Genomic DNA, 21484 nt, shown 5'->3' on the forward strand with positions numbered 1-21484 from the left:
TTTGTTTAAGATTGAAAATTGTATTTTACTTAGAAACTTGGCTCAAATGCTACCCCTACTGGGTAGTGATGGTCAAAAATGAAACTAGACAAATTTCAAGCTGAAATTTCAAGCTTTTACCTTTTTGCAAAGTTAGACCAGCTCCAATTTTTCTTGAGATTCTTCAGGCTACCTTCATGGTAGCTCAATCTTTTTCCATTAAGACTAAAAAATTTAAAATAAAACTAGCTAGGGGAAAACTAGCACTATTTTAAAATTTTAGTATCATAAAACCACATTTATTAGTATTACCATACTATGTATTTCTGACATGTAACTTCAGCTTTTCCTCTACTTCTCTTTGATGAATTTCTTGTACACAGAATGTCTTACCTTATCTAGATATTCTTTATAGCTACCTGCTTCTATAGATATGTCAATAACAACTATTTCATTTCTAATCCTTGTTATAAAAAAATTGTTTTCAGAAAAGACAACCTTTTTTCTTTTTAAATTACGTTGACATTGTATCTATGTAAGAATACAAATGGTCAGCCTCAAAATAAATTGTTTTAAAAGGCAGTAACTTGAATACCAGTATTTCTGAACTCTGTAGAAAGCAGAAATCTAGCAGAACCTATCTAGAAGAGTGATAGAGACTCATTACAGAGTGACGTAGTATCCTATGAAGGCAGCAGCTTTGAGTTTCATGAACAGACTTAGAAGGAGCAGAGAACTCGCACAGTTTTTGCGCCACCACAGGATACCAAATTAAGCCAGAAGTCTTTCTCATTGCTCTTCTCCAACCAAACAGCAACATCCCAAGCCACTTCCTTCACCAAAGTTACGACAGAACAATGAGAGGTATCGTAACCTCTACTCGTGCCTGTGTTGCAACCTTGGCTCTGTGAACCCACCAGAAAAAGTGACGCTGAATTACGAGCCAAACTGAGCATGCAAAGCCTGAAACCTGCTTCAACTCCTTTGCAATGGTTTGGAGGAACAGAGCACATGCAAGTGAGGAGCATTTCCTCTAAGGAGAGCTAGAAACGTGGGGAAAAAAAAAAAAATCACAGCATCATGCGTGCCATTCTCATTCTCCAACACATACAAAATGTTTCTGAGAACTGCTCTAACTCACACACATGAACAGACTGAAATTTTTAAAAGCACACAGATGTAGGAAAAAGTGGTAAAGAGAAGACAGTTGAATGCAAAAATAACAGTACTGCAGTAATACTCCACAATGTAACCACAGTACATTTTAGGGTAAACATGTAAAGGGTAAGAACATCTTGCAACTATATCCAGCTTTGGCACTTCTCCAGTTGTTAATTTCCACTTCCACATCAGTGATCTGCACCTTCAGACTTCATTTGAATTTTCTCTTTCATCACTTTATTAGAAAAATTCCAGATACATCAGAAATAAATGAGAGGAATACCACACACCAACCACAATGGGGGATTAAGAACATTTAAAAGGCCAGTTAGAAAATGGAGATCATCTATTTTGTGATTACAAAACAACTGACTTGCGCTACTTCCTCCACCACCCTGCCCTGCGCTTCCCGAGGATCTGCAATAAATGAAACTGCAAAGAGGAAGCAGGAACGCTGCGTTACACAAGCGCACAGGAACTTCAGGGCCGAGGTCACGTTGTGCAGCGTACCAATGAAACCCCGTTCCCACGGGCTGTACCTGAAAAGCCAAAGAGGAGGGAACATGCTGCAGCATTCCAGTCTGAACCTGAGCACAGCAAAAAGAATTGGCATTTCTTTTCCTATTCTAACCACGCCTGTAGTCCTTGCATGATTACCGTTTGATTTCTGCTCCAAGTATGACAAGGATTAGATTGGCGAAACTCACTGCAATGAAATGAGCTCACAAGCTGGATCCAGGGCCCAGGAGCTCCGTGCTATTTCAGTGGCACATTCAAACCTTCAACATCTCCTCTGGTGCAGAAAAATAACAGCACCACATACAGCACAGCTTCCCATTTTCCAATACCAGAGGTATGCAAAAACTCATCTGAGAACTATATAGGGAGAAATCTACTCCCATCAAGGATCAGACATGAGCAAATGTAATTTTCCATGCCACTTACAGGTGAAGCAAGGTTGGGATGACTTTAAGCATTCTCCTTCACCCAAGCAAAATCATCCTCTAGCAACACTGATCACAAAGCTTCGCTGCCTGAGACCCATCTCTCTAGAGGGCACAGCCAGAGCTCTTCCCCACTCTGTCAGAGCACGGTACGGCTACACGACATTTCCTGACCCTTTCCACGCGTGCTGCAACTATGCTGTGCACTTTATTTGCAACACCACTGGCCTGCTGAGAGTGTTCATTTCTAGGAGACAATTCCCTGATTCCAGGGAAAGTCCTTTCTTCCGCCTGAGGGCGGGGGGGGGGGAAAGGAGCTTAGGAAGGCTAACTCTTCTAAGAAAGATGCGGTATTGGCAGGAAAAAAAAGCACCGAGAGAAACATTTCTTCTTCTCTTCAAGTAAGCTTAGCAGTATCTTGTTATTAGTATTCAGTGATACTATAAAGAGGGTTTGGCTGATCCTACATATCTGGAAAGCAGTCATAACTCTTCTCCCTTTTTCCCTTCTCGAGTTTGAATTGTTGCAGTGTGGAGGGCTTTGAGATTCCTCCTCAAGGCCAACTTCATCAATTATTTCTGTCTTTATCAAATCTGGATATAATTACTGTAGTTGGCTCTGAGTGGAGAATATAAGACCATTTGGAGATTACTGTTGTGCAGAGCAAGTGTGATGGTCTTGCATATTATCGCAAACCTTGCAAATATTACTTATCAGTATTTCAACCATTCATTATTTCATATTTGGTCCTCAGGGACAGCACCCTGTTGTTAACTTCAGAGATGGTTTGGAAAGGAAGAACAATTTTTAGTTTTAGCTAGGTAAAGATTAGATGCCTATCTTTAGCACTTTCAAAACAAACAATTTTGTGATGAATACTCATAACTCTTGCTAAAAATCTAACTACATTTTTAACTAATAAACCATTTGAGAAATAAAGACATTTCCTATATAGCAAAAATAAAATTACACTTTACTTTGCCAAAATTTGGAGAAAACTGAGCATTCAGTTGGGTCAATGATGCATCTAGCTTTAGGTGCCAACATTCAAAAGTTATCTTGATACTGCTTCGAGTTCTCCATTGCTTCCTCCCTTTACTCCCAAACCACCAAAAGAGCAAAACTCTTTTTTAAAAAAGGAAATCTTGAGGAACAGGCATCTTAAGCCTTAAGCCTTTGGAAGCCTCCTGCATCTTTTCATATGTCCTCACTGTTTAGTTTAGACTAACATACCTTTATTATTGTGTATGTACAAAAATAAAGCACAAGGTATAACAGCCTTCTGAAAATACTGCTTTTTATTCAAAGTCTCTACTGAATTCAGAATTTTGATGGGTTGAAGTAAATGTTGTACTAGAATAATATTGAAGTTGTAGAATTCAGATCCCAGTTCTTCCAAACGTATTTTTTTTAAGATATACAGCTTCTGTAAAATGAGAGGAAGTACAATTCCTCATTCTTTTAAAAGCTGTGTACAGGGATGGATTTTTCACAATGATGAACAGCCTAATCAGGACAAAGAATCCTGAACTGAAAGCTCACAAAGGGACCCCTCTATCCCTTCTCCATTTTTTCATTTCCACTTTTCTCTTGAAAGGGGTGTCTCACCAGAGAACTTGAAGAGTGAAAGATTTTAAAGTATAGGACTGAAATCCATCAAACCCAGGATTGTGGTCCAAACCCAACCAGCTGTCAAACCCAGAGATACGAATGTATGCTCACTTCTGCCTAATAAAATTTGAATCAAACACTTTGCATCTGATTCTCCATGTGAGCTTTTATGCAAACTTCTAAAGTGCAAGGAATCCTGGGGTGGAAGAGCTATTCTGAGAGCTTTCACATAGTTCGTGTAATTAGGGAAACCACTTCCTTTGATTGTAAGTGTTCAAAACAGCTGAATTTCTTCTTTCAAAGGAACTCTGTGATTTGGGTCATCTCTTTTACTTGCTCTTTCATGTTTCTCAAGATGAGAGGTGAGACTGTAGAGCATATTATTTAGAAAAAAAAAAAAAAAAGATTCCACTTTTTGTTTTAGGGATTGAACTCGGACTATTCAAAAGGTTGTCATTTGGAAATCTATCTTTCTTTCCCTCCCTCTGTTTCCTTCCTTTTCTGACAAGCTCTTCAGTGGTTCCAGCGAACATAGTCCAAAATGCCAATTTAAACCTAAGGGAAAACTGAAATACAGTACATAAAGGAAAAGGGACTCTCATTTTCCTTTGTATGGTTGTGGCTGAATATGTAATTATAAAGGAGCTCTAGCTGCAGGATCTCAGTCCCCATGTCACATTTACTTTTTTAATGGTTCTAAACACTGACCAAGCAAAAAGGCAGAAATACGGATTTTGAAAGACAAACAAAGCAGCTGCCCTGGTCTTTGAAATGGGTCTGTGGGTTTTTTCTTTCCCAAAAAGAGAACTCGGGTCACAGTTTCAAGGCAACGACCATGTCACTAGAGCTAACGGCCGATGCCAAAGTCGTTACAGAATCAAGTGTCACTTGCCCTGAATTTCTTGAGCCAGGCACCCCATTAGTGCTGTTCCTCTGCGTTCGTCTCAGTAACAGCCGTAACAGGCAGGGAATCTCTCCCTCCTCACAGTACAGCACAGAAACACAGTAATGAAAAGGCAAGAGGTTTCATACTGCGGATTTCAAATTTATTAAGTAACAACAGTATGTTTGTTTACCCCAGGAGGACCAAGCTTTATTCCCAGTCAGTGAAAAAACACAGGACTCCTTCCAGAATTGTAGTGCTAACAGGGAAGCGGTTTGCAATGGGAACAGAGTAAACTTGGGACACAGTGCCAGAAACCACATTACTGCCAACTTCTGCACAGGACAGATGAGACGCTGGCTTGGAGAGAAGACTTTACAATAAAGACTTTGGTACAAATACATAAACAACCGGAAAAGTCAAGAGCAGAACTCCAAAATGTGTCATCCTAATGAGCGGGGTTCTAGATCTTGTACTTGCCTTTACGAGCCTCACAAACTCTTACCGGGGTACTAGCAAGGTGACATCCAAAAGGAAGAGCAATTCAACAGCTCTGAATTTTAGCCATCTGTTGCTACATACTCATATCACGCAGCACCTCAACATACACAGACGCATCGCAAAGCGGTCAAAGTAAAAAGCCTTTTCCTTGGTTTAGGAGATTAAAAGTACAGAGTTCACCAAAAAGGAAAACCACCAATCACCACTTATAAGCCATCATCTTTGATAGGATTGCCTCAAATGCATATGACATTACTAAAATTAAGGTTATTATAGGATTAGACAAAAAGTGATTTCTGTGCTTTTCCCTCTCTAACTGCACACAGGCATGCATTACATTTTCCCTGCTCTGCAATTCTTCCAAGGAAGAGGAAAAGATATCCTCTCGGAAAATGTCACTCAAAGGGTGCAGCAACTAGATTATTTTAACAAGTTTCCAGAGCAACAACCCACTCACCTCTCCTATTCTGCCTCTGCTAGATAAAAACTTGTAGAGAGCCTCAGCTTTCATTGAAAAGCCGACACGTGCCCAGCCTCCATGCCTGCCCTTTGTTTTTTCCACCCTCCGAAGATGAACTTCGTACAAAGCAATCATATGTCGTCTTCTTGCATCTACCAATAGCTTCCTTGCTTCTCCTACAGCGGCTCAAGGGTTTTTACAAACCACACTTATTTTTCATGTGGCTACTGGAAACCCATGTGCCCAATACACAAAACCCACAGCTATTCGGTGAAGTGCATATCATGACATGATTTTTTTTTCTCCTCTGCTTACAACAGTTAGCCATAAGGAACCTCAATTTTCCGAAGTTTTGGAGTAAAGTAAGTGAGCAACAAGAGGCAGAAGAAGATTAGTGGAAGACATGTGGCACTGTCCCCTTTCAGTGACATGCAGGGGCCAGGCACAACTTTGCCAAGGAGTAGGGGAGCCCCTCCTGTGTGCAAGAGGCTGCCCCGCTCCCCCCACGGGCACCAGGCAGCCGAGCTGCAGAGGGGACCAAGGTGGCAGAGAAATGGTCACTGTTACTCGAGTCAGCCAGTTTCCCAGTGGAGCTGGCTTTCTTAAATATAAATTATGCAGAACGCAGATCAAATAAACATTAATCTAATAAGTGAACATGTATTTGCAAACAGGATTCTTCTTCTGTGTAAATGTAACAGATAAAATACATTTAAAAAGACAAACAGGGCAGTTTGGAGGCAGCTGTATCAGAAGAGCAGCTCCGTATCTGCCCATATTGGCCTCATCTCCCCAGTGTGTTAGCACAATTAATTGAGTATGAGAGAAAGAGTTAACGCTGAAGCTTTTTTCTGGACTCCTCTGCAGCCTCCAGCTAATATAAACAGGTCTGAATGTTTCCTTGTGACTGTTTATATTGTCCTCTGAAAAAGGAAACTTTCTCCATCAGCACCTTAATAAGTGGCAATAGGTAAATGTGAAATAATTTTTACAGTCTCAGTTGTATCATTACAATTAAAAAGATTGATTTTGATGCTTCCCTTAAAATTAGGATATTTTTTTCTTCAACTTTGTTTACAATGAAATCTTGTGCCCCAGAATATGTATAGCCAGTCAACAATTAAGGAAAAAAAAAAAAAAAGACAGCATGCCTAGTCCTATCGCGTTTTTTACTGCCCTCTTAAGAGGACAAAACATGTTATTGAATATTCCATTGCTACCATGTGCATGGCAAGGAGTTCAGAGTCCCCAACCAAAGATTGTGGCCCCTGTGCTCAGTTCAGCTTTGAATACACCAGTGAAAAAAAACAGTCTTCTGGAGACTGACGGTCCCAGACTCAGATCACATCAGGTCCAGAAGAGATCCCTGACTTCATTTGAGCCATCACACAAGCATGCAACAAGCCAGAAACTGCGTTAGATTCAAACAATACCTCCACACACCTCAACAGTAACTTTGGCATTATCAGAAACAGTAATTCTGCCATTCTGTATGCTGCAGTGAGGGCAAATTATTTAATTAAGAGTCCCCAGAGACTGCAACACCAACAGATTTCAATGTGGGTCACAGACATTTAAATTGTCAGTTATCCCTCAAAGCATTTCAGACTCAAAATATGCAATCACTTACCATACTCTAAAGTTACCACTAGATCTCACCTGCCATGTGATTTTGTACTGTACCCTTGTTTTAAGAAAACTATATAGTTCAATAAATGTAGAGATAAGACTAACTTGAACCAACCCACAATTGCTTGAGCCTGCAACAGTCTAAAGCACCACCTTGAGAGAAAAGGATCTCTTCCATATCCATGTGATTTCTACAGCAAAGCTTCAGGACAGCTTAAACATCCAAAAATACCATTTTGCAGTTGATCACTTCAACAGAAGCTCAGGGTCAGAGAATGTCGTGGGAGGGGAAACAAAAGAGCTGCCATTTGATGTCAAGGGTTACTGGCATGGAGAAATAAGCAACACAACCTCTCCTCCAAATTATAAATAACTGAGCCCATGAAAAAAGAAAACAGAAAAGGGAGAAACATATCTAGAACACAATAAAAAAAAAAAAACTAGGAAAAATACCCTTAATCACAGCTAAGTATCTACTGGTAACTTGAGCAACCCAGTGTCAAACAAAAATTTGCAGGAAATTAACAGAATAATTTTTAAGACAACGTATGATGGAATTAAACTAAGTATAAAACTAAAGAATATTTAATAATATCCTAACAGACTGTATATTGTGGACAGCAAAAAGGATAAGGAGTGCTTTCTAAATAATCAGAGACAGATTTTCTCCCTATTCTAAACAACATTTATTCATAATTTTTAGGAAACTGGCATAAAAACTTGTTGACCTGCAGATGCTACACCTTCTGAAAGAACAAAATTAAAGATAATTGAGGTAAAAGGGTCCAAACTTCACAGAGACATCCCTAACCCAGAGATCAAGCACACAGTAAGTTCCTGTGCCTCAATCAATCTATGGCAACTGCACACATATTCTTGACCAGCAGCACACAGAAGGTAATTTTGCCCTAAACTTTGTCAGTGTGAAGCAATTCAAGAGAGTCAAGCGAAAGGAAGCAACAGACAAATCTGGTGCATCTCAGCTTATTAATCTACCTGTATATCAAGTTTGTTTATGTAGTAACTGTTCAAAGCTGCCCACCAGTCAACAGGACACATGCACAATTTCACTTTTCACCATTTCAGTACAAAGTCTGGTGATTTAGCTGATAAAAAAAAGGATAGGGTAACTTCTTAAACGTGGCTACAGCAAGATTCCCAGCACTTGTGAATTTGCTTTTCATTTATTGGAAGCTAAGATGACAACGCTGACAGTCACTATGTCTCAACTGACCCAAAATAACTTTCAAAGCCACAGCTTGCCAGTCTGGGCCCTGACATGCCAGTTTCATTGAAGCTGATTTCTAAATCCAATTAATCCAAATTGGCTTGATTTAAAAGAATTAAGAGTGTACACACATGCCTGTGTAAGTAAGAATCTCAAATTAAGCTGGTCAAAAAAACCTCAGTAGGCCACACAACTCGTACTACAAATACTCATTATTAACATGAAGCAACTCTGAAAGACGTTATTCATCTAATAAAAAACTTAGTATAAAAACGTTTAAGTATATAAGTAAGAAAATCCACCACAATAAAACATCGCAAAATACAGACAAATACAGTTCTTTGCCTGGATTGCTAGGTTTCTGAGATCGTTTTGAGGAACAGAGATGCAGAGGAATGGTTTCTTCTTGAAATAGACAAAATTAAACCAAAGTCTGTTCTTCCCAAGAATAATTGTACTCTGGCAATGCCACATCACCTTTCATTACCTCAAATACCAACGGGGTTTTGATATCATTTTGGTTGCAACACACATGCCACTTGACATGATGCAGTCTTACCCAAAGCACCCACTAAGTAAATCTAACACAGTGACTTTCTTGACACCTGAAAACATCAGATTAATTTACAAAACAAAGTCCTCCAGAAAATATCCCTTGAATGAAAGCCAAGAGTAGGGCAAAGTCAAAAGCAGTCAGAGATTTCTTGCAGAAGTCTGTCCCATCCAAATGATTTATTTTTTTTTTTGTATACAGAATATACATCAGCTGGAGCATCTGAACCCATTCTGACAACTTCCACAGTCTAGAAAGGGTACCGAGTATCCTCTGGATACCTTTTGGGAATACCCTAATCTGTACCAAGAGGAGTGCTCTAAGCCATTTCCTTTACCAAAATATAAAAAAGAAACAGAAAAACCTGCAAAATAACCACTCTGTAAAACGCAAAGAAATTTTAAGACACCCCTCTGGTATAATAAATACAGTTTTATCTCCTTTTAGATGTTAACAAGATACAGTATTATTTCTTTAAATGAATATGAGGCTGGAAGGGTTCCCATGAGATCACTTACTCTAGGGATATACAACCTTTCTGGGTTTTGTGAACACTGTAATGTTCCGATACAGGTGCAGATACCTCTGGGAAGTTCATATATTTGACTCTGACACCTTATGTACCTTTACTTAGCACACACTCTAAGCCCTCTCTCCCCATTCATTGGCAATAGCACCTGCACCAAAGGACTGTGGGTTGGAAACACCAGGTTTATTGTCCCCATGCTCCAAGTTGGGACCAGGTAAATCCAGACATTTCCTAGCAGATGTTACCTTGAATCACTTTCAGTATTTGCTGACTCAGATATCAGAGGGATAAGGGAGTAGGAGCTCCTAGAAAGAGCTAATAAAATAATAAATAAATTGAAAAAAAAAAGCATCAAAATTGTCCTTCATTACAGCCAGGTCCCAGTGCGGACAGTCATTCAAGGCTGGCACCCAAGCACCCATACCAGCTATAAAAGCAAAAAGAACATCTACTATTTTTAGTCCTGTCAGGGCTAAGTATCAATTTCAGTTTGGTTTAGTTTGTTTTGCTCTATTTCGCTCTGTTGTTTTTCTCTTGTTACTCTTGAAAGTCATTCCCAGTCCTTACTGTCATGACCCCCATTAAAATCTCTTTTAGGACTGCAAACATGAGTGAGGTAAGTCCAGTGACATGCATGTGGTTATACTTAACTCATCCCCTTTGGAAGGTACAGGCACAATGCATGTTTTCTGGACAATCCCTTCCAGAAGTGGATCATGAAATCAAAAAAGTGAATAAGCTTATATTCCATATGAAAAGTTTTATGAAGCATTAAAAAAATGCCCTAAAGCTTACTGCACATGTATTACATACAAGAAAACCTGATAATATAAAATTAATTTCCACAGTAGTCAGACTCCCAGCAATACAGCATCAAAACTAGTAAAAACATGTTTTTATTTTTGAGTCTCATAAAACTCAAATGCTTTGCAGAGACATGACTGAACAAAGCATGCACAGTTAATTCTCCTCAATTTAACATCTTTTATCCACAAGTTAGTTCTGTTAGTTCACCAGAAGTATTTCCCAATAAGATTACAGTTACATTTTACTGGGGTTTTTTTCCGCCACTCTCTACAATTTGCACAGACCACCGCCAGCATTTTGAAGTTCTCCAGGAACGGCTGTACCGCATGAAACCAAACAATCTTGTACCCAAGTACCGTGGCTGTAACAGCTGAAGCAAGCACATCAGATGCAATACTGCTGTCCATCAATACCACTGAGACAGTTCATGGAAGTGCTCTTTGGACACTTCCAAAAAGCAGTGACATTAAAATTAAATTCAAATTTCAGGTAAAATTACAACAGTAATAAATCTCCTGGTGAAGAACCACACTCCAGATCAGATGCCAGTTGCAAAAAGAAAAACCAGCCACCAAAAGCACGGCCTTCAAAAGCAATGACAAACAACAGGTCAGCTTCAGAGACGTACAGACAATCGAAGGAGGCGAGTGCTATTCAGTGAAAAGCTAACGTTGGAAGGCATAAAACAACAGGTTGTAACATTTCACTCCAGCAGTTATCTGCTCAAGATAATGGAGTCAAAAGAACTGCTAGCAATTTGCAGAATAAGGCCTTCGGGCCCCATCTCTCCCATCCATTTCAGTGGGAGGCAAATTATGGGCTTATCCAATAATTCAAAAATACCAAATAACTTCCTGAGTAGTAGGTGTGCGATTTTCTTCAACAAATGCACATAATTATCACTCGGGGCAAAAGGAGCAAGAGCACATCCTACTGCAGGAGGCATTTCTACTCCCCCCACACGCATCACAAATATCATGCTGATAGTTTGATTTTCCATAAAACAATTCAGAAGGAACTCATGTTCCTTGCTTTAAAACCTAAAACTGCTAAAGCGCTTGGACTAGATAGAAAACTGGCAATTTAATCTTGGTTTTGCTCTTATTTAATCACTCAAGACACACTCCTATGGTTTACTTAATCAGCAGAAGTCTTGTCCAGAGTTTCAGATCTCATACCCTAATCAAGGCCTTGCAGCATATTTATTTTTCTCAGCACACCTATTCGGCTGTATTTTATCCACATAAACACACACGTCTTCCCATACAGTCACATTTTACTGCCTGTCTATAAAAAGTTAATGCCTTGCAGAGGTCTTTCCATTTCTCAAATTTTAAAGAGTTTTGAAGAAATCTTCCTGAGCAACACCCCTCGAAGTATTCCTAAGTTTTTCTGAGCACATATTTTAGTATGATATGCTGCTATATACTGGAACAAAAATTGCTTTGTTTCACATGTTAGAACTTGATAGCCAGTTGGCTAATATAAAGCTTTCAAGACCTTTGTTGGTTTTGATTGGCTTGTTTAATAAAATGAAACACAGATACAACATATTTGCAGAATGATACCACAGCTCTATTGACTTGGCTTGTGCCCTTGGACTCAGCTAGCACGAAATTCCTCTCAGCAAGCTTTTCCCAACTCTCCTCTGTTTTCTCTTTAATCAGTTGTTATGGATTATTGGCAGCAGTTAACAGAAATACAAGACAATCAGTCACGAAGTTAAAAGGACACTTCCTTTCAAATAAACCAGAAAAGGGTAACAATTAGTTTTCTGGACTAAACGCAAACCATCCAAATATCTGCTAAGCACAGATACATTACAGTTGCGGCAAGTTATTTTTCTGTTGCTATCAGAAAAGCCATTGACCTGCCACGACTTTCAGCACAGTTCAGTCACAAGTGTTCATTATTGTCATCACTGCAGATAAACATACTGCATACTACGTATGTAAACAGGCTGACAGCTATTAGGATCAGAAGAGACCTCTAGGCCACCGAGGCTGGCCTCCAGTGTATCCCAGGCCACTATACTTCAGCAAGCTGCTCTTGCGTTGAGCTCAACAACTTGACAAAAACAATTGTCCAAAAAGACATCTCAATGCGAAGGCATGAAGAGATGGAAAGGATTCTCCATCTTTGCTCCTTCCCTCTGTAGTCTGCTCCAAGCGTTACTCATCCTCACTCCTTATAATTTGTGCTTTATTTCCCATTCTAATTTGTCTGGCTTCAGATTGCAACCATTAGTTCTTGTAATAACTTTTTGCACTAGATTAAATGAGCCCAACATTTTCTCCATATGAAAATGCAATTTTTGTAAACAAGCTATTATTTTTTAATTCTCTTGGGTTTTTGACAGACAAGTTCTGGCAAAACTTGCTAGATTTATTTAAGGCACCACCGCTTGCCTCTCTGCTGCCTCCCCAGAAAACTTTCAAGAGAAGGTGCGCCCACACCAAGCCACTCCCAACTATAACCTGTCTTGTTAGTTTAAGCTGCAAATGATGACCAGTCTGATGGAAAATAAAAGAGTTTTGTGCTGGAAGGCACTTGCACCCCCTCTGTCAACTCATCCTGATGGATGATGTCCATTGCCCCCTTCTGACACACACCCCCAGAGCCCCCCTACTTTCCACTCTTTGAGTGTGTTTTGCAGTTCCCCCTTGGGCTGCCCCTCCAGTTCATTTACATTCTTTTAAACACAACAGAACGGGGTCTGCACCTACTAACCTAACACCCATTTCCCCAGTGCCACATACCAAGATAAAGCACCCCTGGTTCTTGCAAATGATTCAATCATCATTTGGATATGCAAGGGCATTAACCTAATTTGCCTAACAGCACCATGATAGCAGCTCTTAATGAGTTGCATGCCTTCATTAAATCCCTAAATAAACACTTAAATTATACCAAATTCTTTCCAGCATACAGTTTCCTTTTCCTAGTGTGCAACCGGTGTTCCTTGTTATTACAAGCTGAAGATTGTATTTGACTGTTTTAAAAAAAAAATATTTTTGATGAATGGTCCCATTATGTCAAGCAATTCATACGACTGTCCTACCTTCCCCATCATTTCCCATTCCACTAAGGTTTATGTCATTACAAGACGTAGCAATATTGTTTTTAAATTTTCTTTCAAAAATGCTTGAAGCGCCTAGCAATAGGTCTAGCACAGACTCCTGCATAATTCCACCAGAAACAGACCTATTCAAACACACTGACCGCTACAGAGATCTGCCAGCCAGTTGATTTTTAAGGAGCACCTTACTAATACTGCACAGCACCGATTTTACTTGCCTTTGTGTATCTTCTGATACTAACAAATAGTAGAAATAAAGAGAACAGTACAAACTGACATTGGACAGAAGGTGTACATCTCCCACCATCCTGGAAAAACAGTAAGATCCTTCCACAGTGTTTTAGACAGCAACTTGCTTAATCATGATCAAACATGCTTATCACATCACTGAGCATGACGTAATCACACTAACTTGGTTGCTGCAGCCATGAATGAACTTTGATGTCTGATTATTTACTAAGCATATTATCCCTAGCGCTGCTCTGCTGTCCTCCAGCTTATAACTATCTTCCTAAAAATACTCTGAGGATATTGTATACAAGTTAGATATAGTCATGCTGGAACAGCGGTCCAGTAACTGTGCTGTCCATCACTACACTGGTGTGTCCTCACTGCTGCATCAGCAGTGGTGACCAACAGGCAGACTGGAGCACTGGGACAACCACACACTGTGTCTCTGCTGGGACTGTACAAAGCTGAGGGTAAACTTAGGTAAACTAAAAATCTTTAAAAAAAAAAAAAACACCAAACAAACAAAAAACTCAAACCAACTATAGTCGGTACAGGTGCAGTAAGTTAATTCTGCCTTTTCCCACAGGATTGCCAAGGACCTGTCTGCCTTTCCAGGTGCACAGGATGCCACAAGGGCAGGCGAGTGGCAGAACGGTTTAGGCTTAAACCTCGCAGCAAGGTGAGACCAAGATGAAGCGCAGCTATGACTAACTCAGAGCTAGTGGAGACCCAGGATCAAAACCTGCAGCAGGTAGGGAAGAGACAACACCGAGCAACACGCACTAAGCCTATAATGAACATACAGATGTAAACAACAGCTCTTAAGAGACCAGATGTAAAGAGGAGAAAGCAGAAGCACGCAGAGACAGTGAACACTACCTCTTCCTATCTAGCAACATCCCAGTGGTATCAAAGGGGAATTACTAGCTCCACAGGTGCAGCTAGCTCTCCTCCTCCTCAGGGCCAGGGCAAAGAGGAGCTGCTAAACAAGAAAAGTGGGGGAGGACAGTAAACAGTAAACTAATAATGCTTTAAATCAGAGACACCCTTGGCTGGGATCCCCTCAGTATGTCTTTATTGTAACATCATCCAGTTAGGGGGTTCTGTAATTAGGCAAACAAAAAGCCCAAGTTAGTTTGCCTCAATGAGCTAGAGGATGGAAGACATTAGAAAAGAATTTCTGTCCTTGTTTCACAGCAGACAGAGTGAATGAAAAGTAAACTCTTACCTCTTTTTCTATTTTGAGCAGCTTCTTTACAGCCACTTCCTTGTCCTGAGAAATCCATCGGGCTCGGTAGACACTCCCGAAACTCCCTCCACCGCAGTTCTCAAAAAACTGCAAGTCATCAAATCGAATTTGCACAAATGAAGCACTGGTAGACGACATCTCATAATGACAAAATATACCACAGCAAAACCTGTGAAGAGAAAAAACTTTCATTAACACATACTCTCCATGGCTTTATGGACTTTCTTACCCATGCTCAGCCGCCCCAAAACCAGAAGCAGTTGCCATAAACACACTACAGTAAAATCCGTGGGGCACAGGAGGAAAAGAGCCTGAGAACTCGCACTCCAACAGGCCGTGCAAGTGTTTGCATAATTTGCACAAGCTATTATGAGCAACTAGGAGACAGAAATTACTAAAATTATTCTTCAGAGCAATACTGACGTTTCCCAAACACCTTGGAAGTGGCTCTGCAAAAGGCAGGCGTGTCACTGCCTTCCCCGACGCAAGCAAAGAGCACCGATGGACGGGAAGCGTGCTCTCCACTCCGAGCTTGCCTAGGAGCTCAGGCATGCCAAGCACGCCAACTCTCCCGCCGCGATGGCTGTGCACGAGGCGCACGCCGCCCTGGCCGGGCAGGCAGCCCTCCGGCTGGCAGGCAGGCAGCAGCGCCTCGGCATGCACCACGCGCGCTGCCGGCGCTCGGGGCGAGGTAGGAGTGCTTCGCGCAAGGATGTGGAAAAACCTGGCCATGGCAAAAGTCTCTTCCTGAGTGACTCAGTTCTGTTTGCGTGTTATAACAAAGCACAAGTACACCGTAATTCATCTGCGTTACAATATGTGAAATTCTGCAGCCTGTGCCAAGGTTGGTGTTGGCAGTTTCAAGAGATGATCCTGTGTCTGCTGCCAGTGGAACAGAATGTCCTTCTTGGAGATTTCACAGTGATAAAGCTTATGACTGTAGTGAATTTCAAGAAACATTATCACCTAAATGCATGAAAAATAACTAATCTTAAGTTTCTTTTTTATTGGATGGTGTAAGATCAGGACACCTCTGGTCCTTAGTGGACTGCAGGACATAGCATCCTCCAGAAGTATGTGCAAGCCAGCTGTGGGATCATTTCAGATGTACCAGTTTAGACAAAATAGTTTTAATTACCAGCAAAAGTTACTTTATTTGCAATTAATGAAAGTAAATTTATCAGCACAAAATGAAAGGGGTAAGTTTGGAAAAAGCCAAAAAACCAAAGACACAGAGATTTTGGGTTGCTGGTGAAAATTACACCTCCAATTATACTGGTCTAACTATAGTACCAAAACATACTGTGTCTTCTGGGGGCCTTCATTCCATAGGGCTTTTTGAGATGGAATGCACACGTTGTGTTGTCCGTGGCTGGGAAACGCACCTGTAATACACCTATCACTGCCGACTGCCAAACCTCTTTCATCCCAGTCCCTTCTGTAGCAAACAGACATAACTTCCCCCCGGCTCTCCTGATTGTGCGGCTAATCTGATAAAAATGTTGAGATATCATTTGACCAGAAATTTCTGGCATTATTTGGTTGCAGCTATTCCCCAAATGAGAGATGAAGATACCAACATTTTTTCTACATACTGCATAAGATGACATATAGCCCTTTCTGAAACCGCCTGCTTCATTTTGCATCTCTTTACCACCTGTACGGGTGGTAAAGGCAAGCGCTGACCAGACCATGACAACTTATCTATGTTTACAGAAGACATCGCATTTAGGAGGGAGCAGGCTTCAAGCACACCTTTCGCTGACAGACAGCCTGCAAAGCTCTGGTGAGGGAACACAAATGCTCTTTCCCCAGCTCTGCGAGTCAGAGCAGGGGTAAACTGTGGGATGTGAAATAAAGTCCATTCATCCAGTACCCTGCCGGCTCCTTCCCCGATATAAGTGCCTGAACTCTTCTGCTGACCTTTTGTTCTTGTTTGAACCTTGTCGCCGTTGTTGTTAGATTTCCTGCCATCTCAGAGTCATCTTTTGCATTGCCCTGCACGCATTTTCTTTGGACAAAGCTCAGAGGAAAGGAAATTGGTCAGTCCAGCAAATCAGGAGGGTAGCGAAGCCAGTTTTAACTTTTTCCATCTTTGCCAGTGCTGCTTAATTAGCAGGTCTTCAGCAACAAAAGCTCATTTGCCTCGTGTACTCCAGCACTTGCTCCAAGTTAACGCTGTGTACATGGTGTCTCAAGCATATGTGACACTCGATAGACAAATAAAATGGGTCAGCTTCCCAACCCAGAGACCTCACAGTTTAAGGCCACAGCCCTGCACATGTTTATGCACATTGATAATTATGATCCAATGAATAATCTCCTTACTGACAACAGAATTATTCAGAAGAGTAATGTTACTCACAGGCAAAAGCATAGGCACCAACTGGACCATAAATTTAACAGGAAAGTGTGAACAGCTGATAACAGATGGTTGCCTTTGGGATAGCAGAAGGAACAGAAAACCAAGGGAAAAGAAAAATACATCACAGGAAACAAATATTTCTGGCCTTCACTATCTGAATTCAATAGTTCTGAAGAGCTGTCAAATTATTTTAAATTACTGTTCACCCAGAAGAACCAAATCATCCATATAAACAAGTAAATGATTCGACTTCTGAAAGTTACGCTGAATAGAACAAGATGTTATTCCAAGATTTCACAGAAAACAGGCCTCAAGATGGTACAACATGCACAGCAGACACTTGATAAATACGAGTGCTTTTCTGATGTGTCCTCCTTGCTGCTTAAAACTTTACCTAAACATTTATGCAATCGCAATGTAGTGCCCAGCACACAAGAATCTGCAGAAGCTACTGTTCATTCTTTAATGCTTTCCCAATTTCGAATTTATCTTCAGCAGTCAATCAGTTGCAGATGCTATAGGCATCATCATACAATAAAGTAATACCATTTAAAGAATGATTCATTGATTGTATCAGGTTCTTCCAGATGTTTTTTTTTCCAGAGAAAGCAGAGGAGATTTACATGGGACACTCTTGATTTAGAGATCTATAATTAATGACAGCTTAGGTTAGGTATACAGTTTTTTCCTTCTCAATGAAAGAACAGACCTGTTTAAATATTACTCCGTGTTTTCAGATGCAAGGTAGTTAATCCTCAATTAGACAGATCAATCCCTTTGTTACGTTTGAGAAAACAACTGTTTAGAGTAACAACTGCATGTGACAAATCCACACACAGTTATTAACTTGTCATCCTGTTTTAAAAGATACTTAACAATCTCAGTTTATAACGTTGGTTAAGAAAAAAAAATAATCAGGTATTTCATTAAACTGCATAGTCTTACACATGCATCCGAAACAAGTGCATCATTCCAACGACATGCGGCACTTCTTTGCATCTTACACCTCTGCAGTCAGGAAAGCGGTCCTCTGCACCAGGGTCTCCAGGCTCAGGGCCAGGGACTTTACGGCAATTCCCCCGCACGCAGCATAACGAAGGTTTGGCATCAGCACCATCCTTCCCCTCCAACACAGTTCTGCGTGTTTAACCACTGCCATCGTGTAGGAGTGGGGAACGCTACGTTGACTAACTTTGATGCTTGTTGTCAATGAAATGAAAATGTGACAGTTCAGAAACAGTCAATGACAGGTATTTGAAGAAGTAATTCAATTGCTCGTTATTTCAATTATTCCTATGGGATCTTGGGACAACGACAACGATGACCTTCTCCTTCTGTTTTATTTCTAATAGTTAACATGATCTTGTAATCACGCAAGAACATCTCCATCTTCTCCTGCGTGGGTTTTTTTTTCTTGTAACAACTTACTTGAACATGCTGTTAGAAGCTGTTCATTTCATACCAAAAAAACCCAGATCTGAGCATTATTTGGTAGTATTTAATATGGTAGGTTATTATTTAACATGTCAGGCTCTATTATGCAGAGTCACTTTACAGCAAGCTATTAAGGCACAAGCTCAGTTCAGTACAGTAGTAAGCGCTCGGTGTAGGAAACCATCCGCCATCGCTGGCTTGTTGTCATTACAGCATTTTTGGGGAGTAACCAGCACAGGGGTCCCTCTCCAGGACCCTGCTGGAGTCCCACGCCTGCTGCTCCCTCCAAACTCTCCCAAGAGGGAATCCCCAAGGCGCAAACCGACCCCGCTGCAGGCTGCCCTGCATCCTAGCACAGCGACACTGGAAGAACCCGACGCACTCACTCGTACCTCCCAGCTCCCCAAAAACAGCCTGTGCCGCAGGAGAAGTGCTGCCATGCCCAACTCTCTGCTTTATTCCACGTACAAGCCAGAAGCCTCTACTATTTGTCATTCAGCTACTGCTCCCGGAATATGAAGAGCTTCCACTGAGCGACTTACAAGTTAGAGGCAGGAAAGAATTTAGCATAAACTGCACAGTAACTGCAACTCATATTTTGCTTAGTGCGTGGCTGCAGAACTGGAAATTGCATCCCTCATCTTGCATGTGTACCTGATGCTGCTTAAATATTCAGTTATTTCAGGAAAAGCCTTTCTAATTTATTAAAGGGAACAGCCACACAACTCGGTGCCCTCACTTCACTGTGTGGTTCCACGAAGCAGGATTCAGTGCTTCTTTCAGGAAGGCGTGCTGCCAACGTATTGCCAATAAAGTAGTAGCATACTACACTTGTGCTATCTTAAAATACACAGCAGAATGTGCCAAGTTTCCTTATTTGGCAAAACAGCCCATTTGCTTTCAGGATCTTTGACCATCCATTTTTAGACCCAAATCATCCTTTGTATCCAACATGGCCTACAGTCCTTGAGCATATCAACCTGGATTTTGCAGCAGCACATTTATTTAGCCTTTAAAAAAAAAACAACCAAAAAAACCCAAAACAAAACATAAAAATCCCAACAAAAAAACCACCCTCAAATGCCAAAACATGGTTAACCACTGTCTTGTCTCAACAGAAAACAGAAGAGGAGTTTCAGCAATAGCGAGCTATGAGAGATACTGCAGAAAGAAGTTTTTATAAATAAAAGATCCTTTAATCATATCATGAAGTGCTGATGGATAAGGTGCAAACAAACTCCAAGCACAACTCCAAATTAAATAGATTCTAAGCTTCTAATCTCCCAATAAGTTAAAATAAAGTCAACAACCCCTACAATTCCTCAACTTTCTTAATCAGACTGAGCAGCAGCCCTGCAGACAGTGAGACTGGGGGCATGGCTCTGCCTACCTTAGTTACAGAAGCAAAAACATCTGAGCCTGTCCTTTGTCACAGCCTAAGAATTCTGCATAACTTCCATTAATAACATTTCTAATTTTATATGAATTTATATAACCATCAGTGCTACGGAAAAAGAGCTCAACTCAGCCTAAACAGTTTGAGTACTTCAGAAAAAAAACTGTTTTCGACCCAAGCTGTATCAATGGCAGAGACGGAAGAGTTTAAAAGCTTCACTTTAAATAGAAAACATTTTATTTCAGAGAAACCCTAAACTGCTCACTTTGCATACATTATACCTCATCAGTGATGTCGGCCAGGAGTACGCACGCAACAACACGCAAGAAAGACAAGGCAGCTAAACCTGCACCCTGGCCCGTAGAGCCGCCCGGTCCTTGCACAGGCACGACCGCAGGGTTCAGGCCTCAGTTTTGCCAGCGTTTCTGCCTTCTCCTCCGTCAGCCAGCCGGGCTCTCCAGGGTTACCATTATTCACACAATGCCGCTGGTATGCAAAGCACACTACTGATAGATAAAACAAGGCGGCTTCTGAAGACTGACAATTTCAGGGCTTTACCCTGAAAACATCTAACCACATGCCTCCGGTGGAAAGCTATGATGTTTTCAGGCAGTGACCCAGTTAATCCAGTGCTTTCAAATTATTTCTGCTTGTGGAATGTAGAAAGAGTAATGATCCATGGCTTTCCCGATGGCTCTGTCACTAAAACTCACAGCAAAGCACGCTGGATAGAGGGGTAATGGATGGCTCGCACACGTGCACGCTAAAAAAAAGGCATACTGGTGGAAAGGAACTAACTTGAGCAAACACAGGGAAAAAAAAAAAAAAAAGGAATGCCTGTCCACTTAAAAAATGAGGGAGAAAAGGAAAAAACGGAGAGGAAGCAAAGTCACACCTGAAAGCCCAACCTCAGGGATTTTATGCCCAAAACAACAGAAAAATGCGGCAGGTGCACATGAAGTGAACACATCTGAAACCGACTGAGGAGCAGAGGGGTGGGTGACGGTAGCGGCCCCGGCCAGACGCCGGCTGCCCACGTCCCGCGGCCAGCCCCCACGGAAGACAACAGGCAGCACCTTTCCGCGTGGGGCCGTCCCGCACCACCGCTGCTCACCGCCCTCTTGGCTGCCCCTCGGCGGACACCCCCGTGCCCTGCCCGCCGAGGCACGGCCCGTCTCCCGGCCCCGAGCGGCGCCCGCAGGACCCCCGCTCCACCGCCGCGGCCACGCGTGGGCGCCGCTACCTCCCGCGGAGGTTGGCCGGTGCCGCGAGACCAGCCGGCGGCTGCTCCCCGGGGCGACGCAAGGTCAGGCCGTGCGCCGGGACGGCCGAGCGCCTCCCCTCCAAGGACTTTCAAAGTTGCTTCAGCAAGTGGGAAACGTCAAACCCGGCGGGGACACCCACGGCCCGGCCCCGCTGCGCACCGCCGGCTGCCCGCCGCCTCC

General features: G+C 41.7%; 1 protein-coding gene across 5 annotated transcripts in view; it reads right to left on the reverse strand.

Moving 5' to 3' along the window:
- MAP3K20 (mitogen-activated protein kinase kinase kinase 20) overlaps positions 1-21484 on the reverse strand; it is a 91947-nt gene that overhangs the window by 70240 nt on the left and 223 nt on the right. For 2 of the 5 annotated variants that reach the window (XM_075756644.1, XM_075756645.1), the window contains exon 2: positions 14824-15013. In XM_075756644.1, coding sequence (XP_075612759.1) covers positions 14824-14982 — 159 coding nt within the window. In that variant the 5' untranslated portion in view covers positions 14983-15013. Of the gene's footprint in view, positions 1-14823; positions 15014-15267; positions 15554-21282; positions 21425-21484 lie in introns of those variants that run through there. The other 3 variants (XM_075756642.1, XM_075756643.1, XM_075756646.1) reach the window with 3 other exon arrangements.

This window comes from Balearica regulorum, chromosome 6 (assembly GCF_011004875.1).
Source record: "Balearica regulorum gibbericeps isolate bBalReg1 chromosome 6, bBalReg1.pri, whole genome shotgun sequence".
Taxonomy (NCBI): domain Eukaryota; kingdom Metazoa; phylum Chordata; class Aves; order Gruiformes; family Gruidae; genus Balearica; species Balearica regulorum.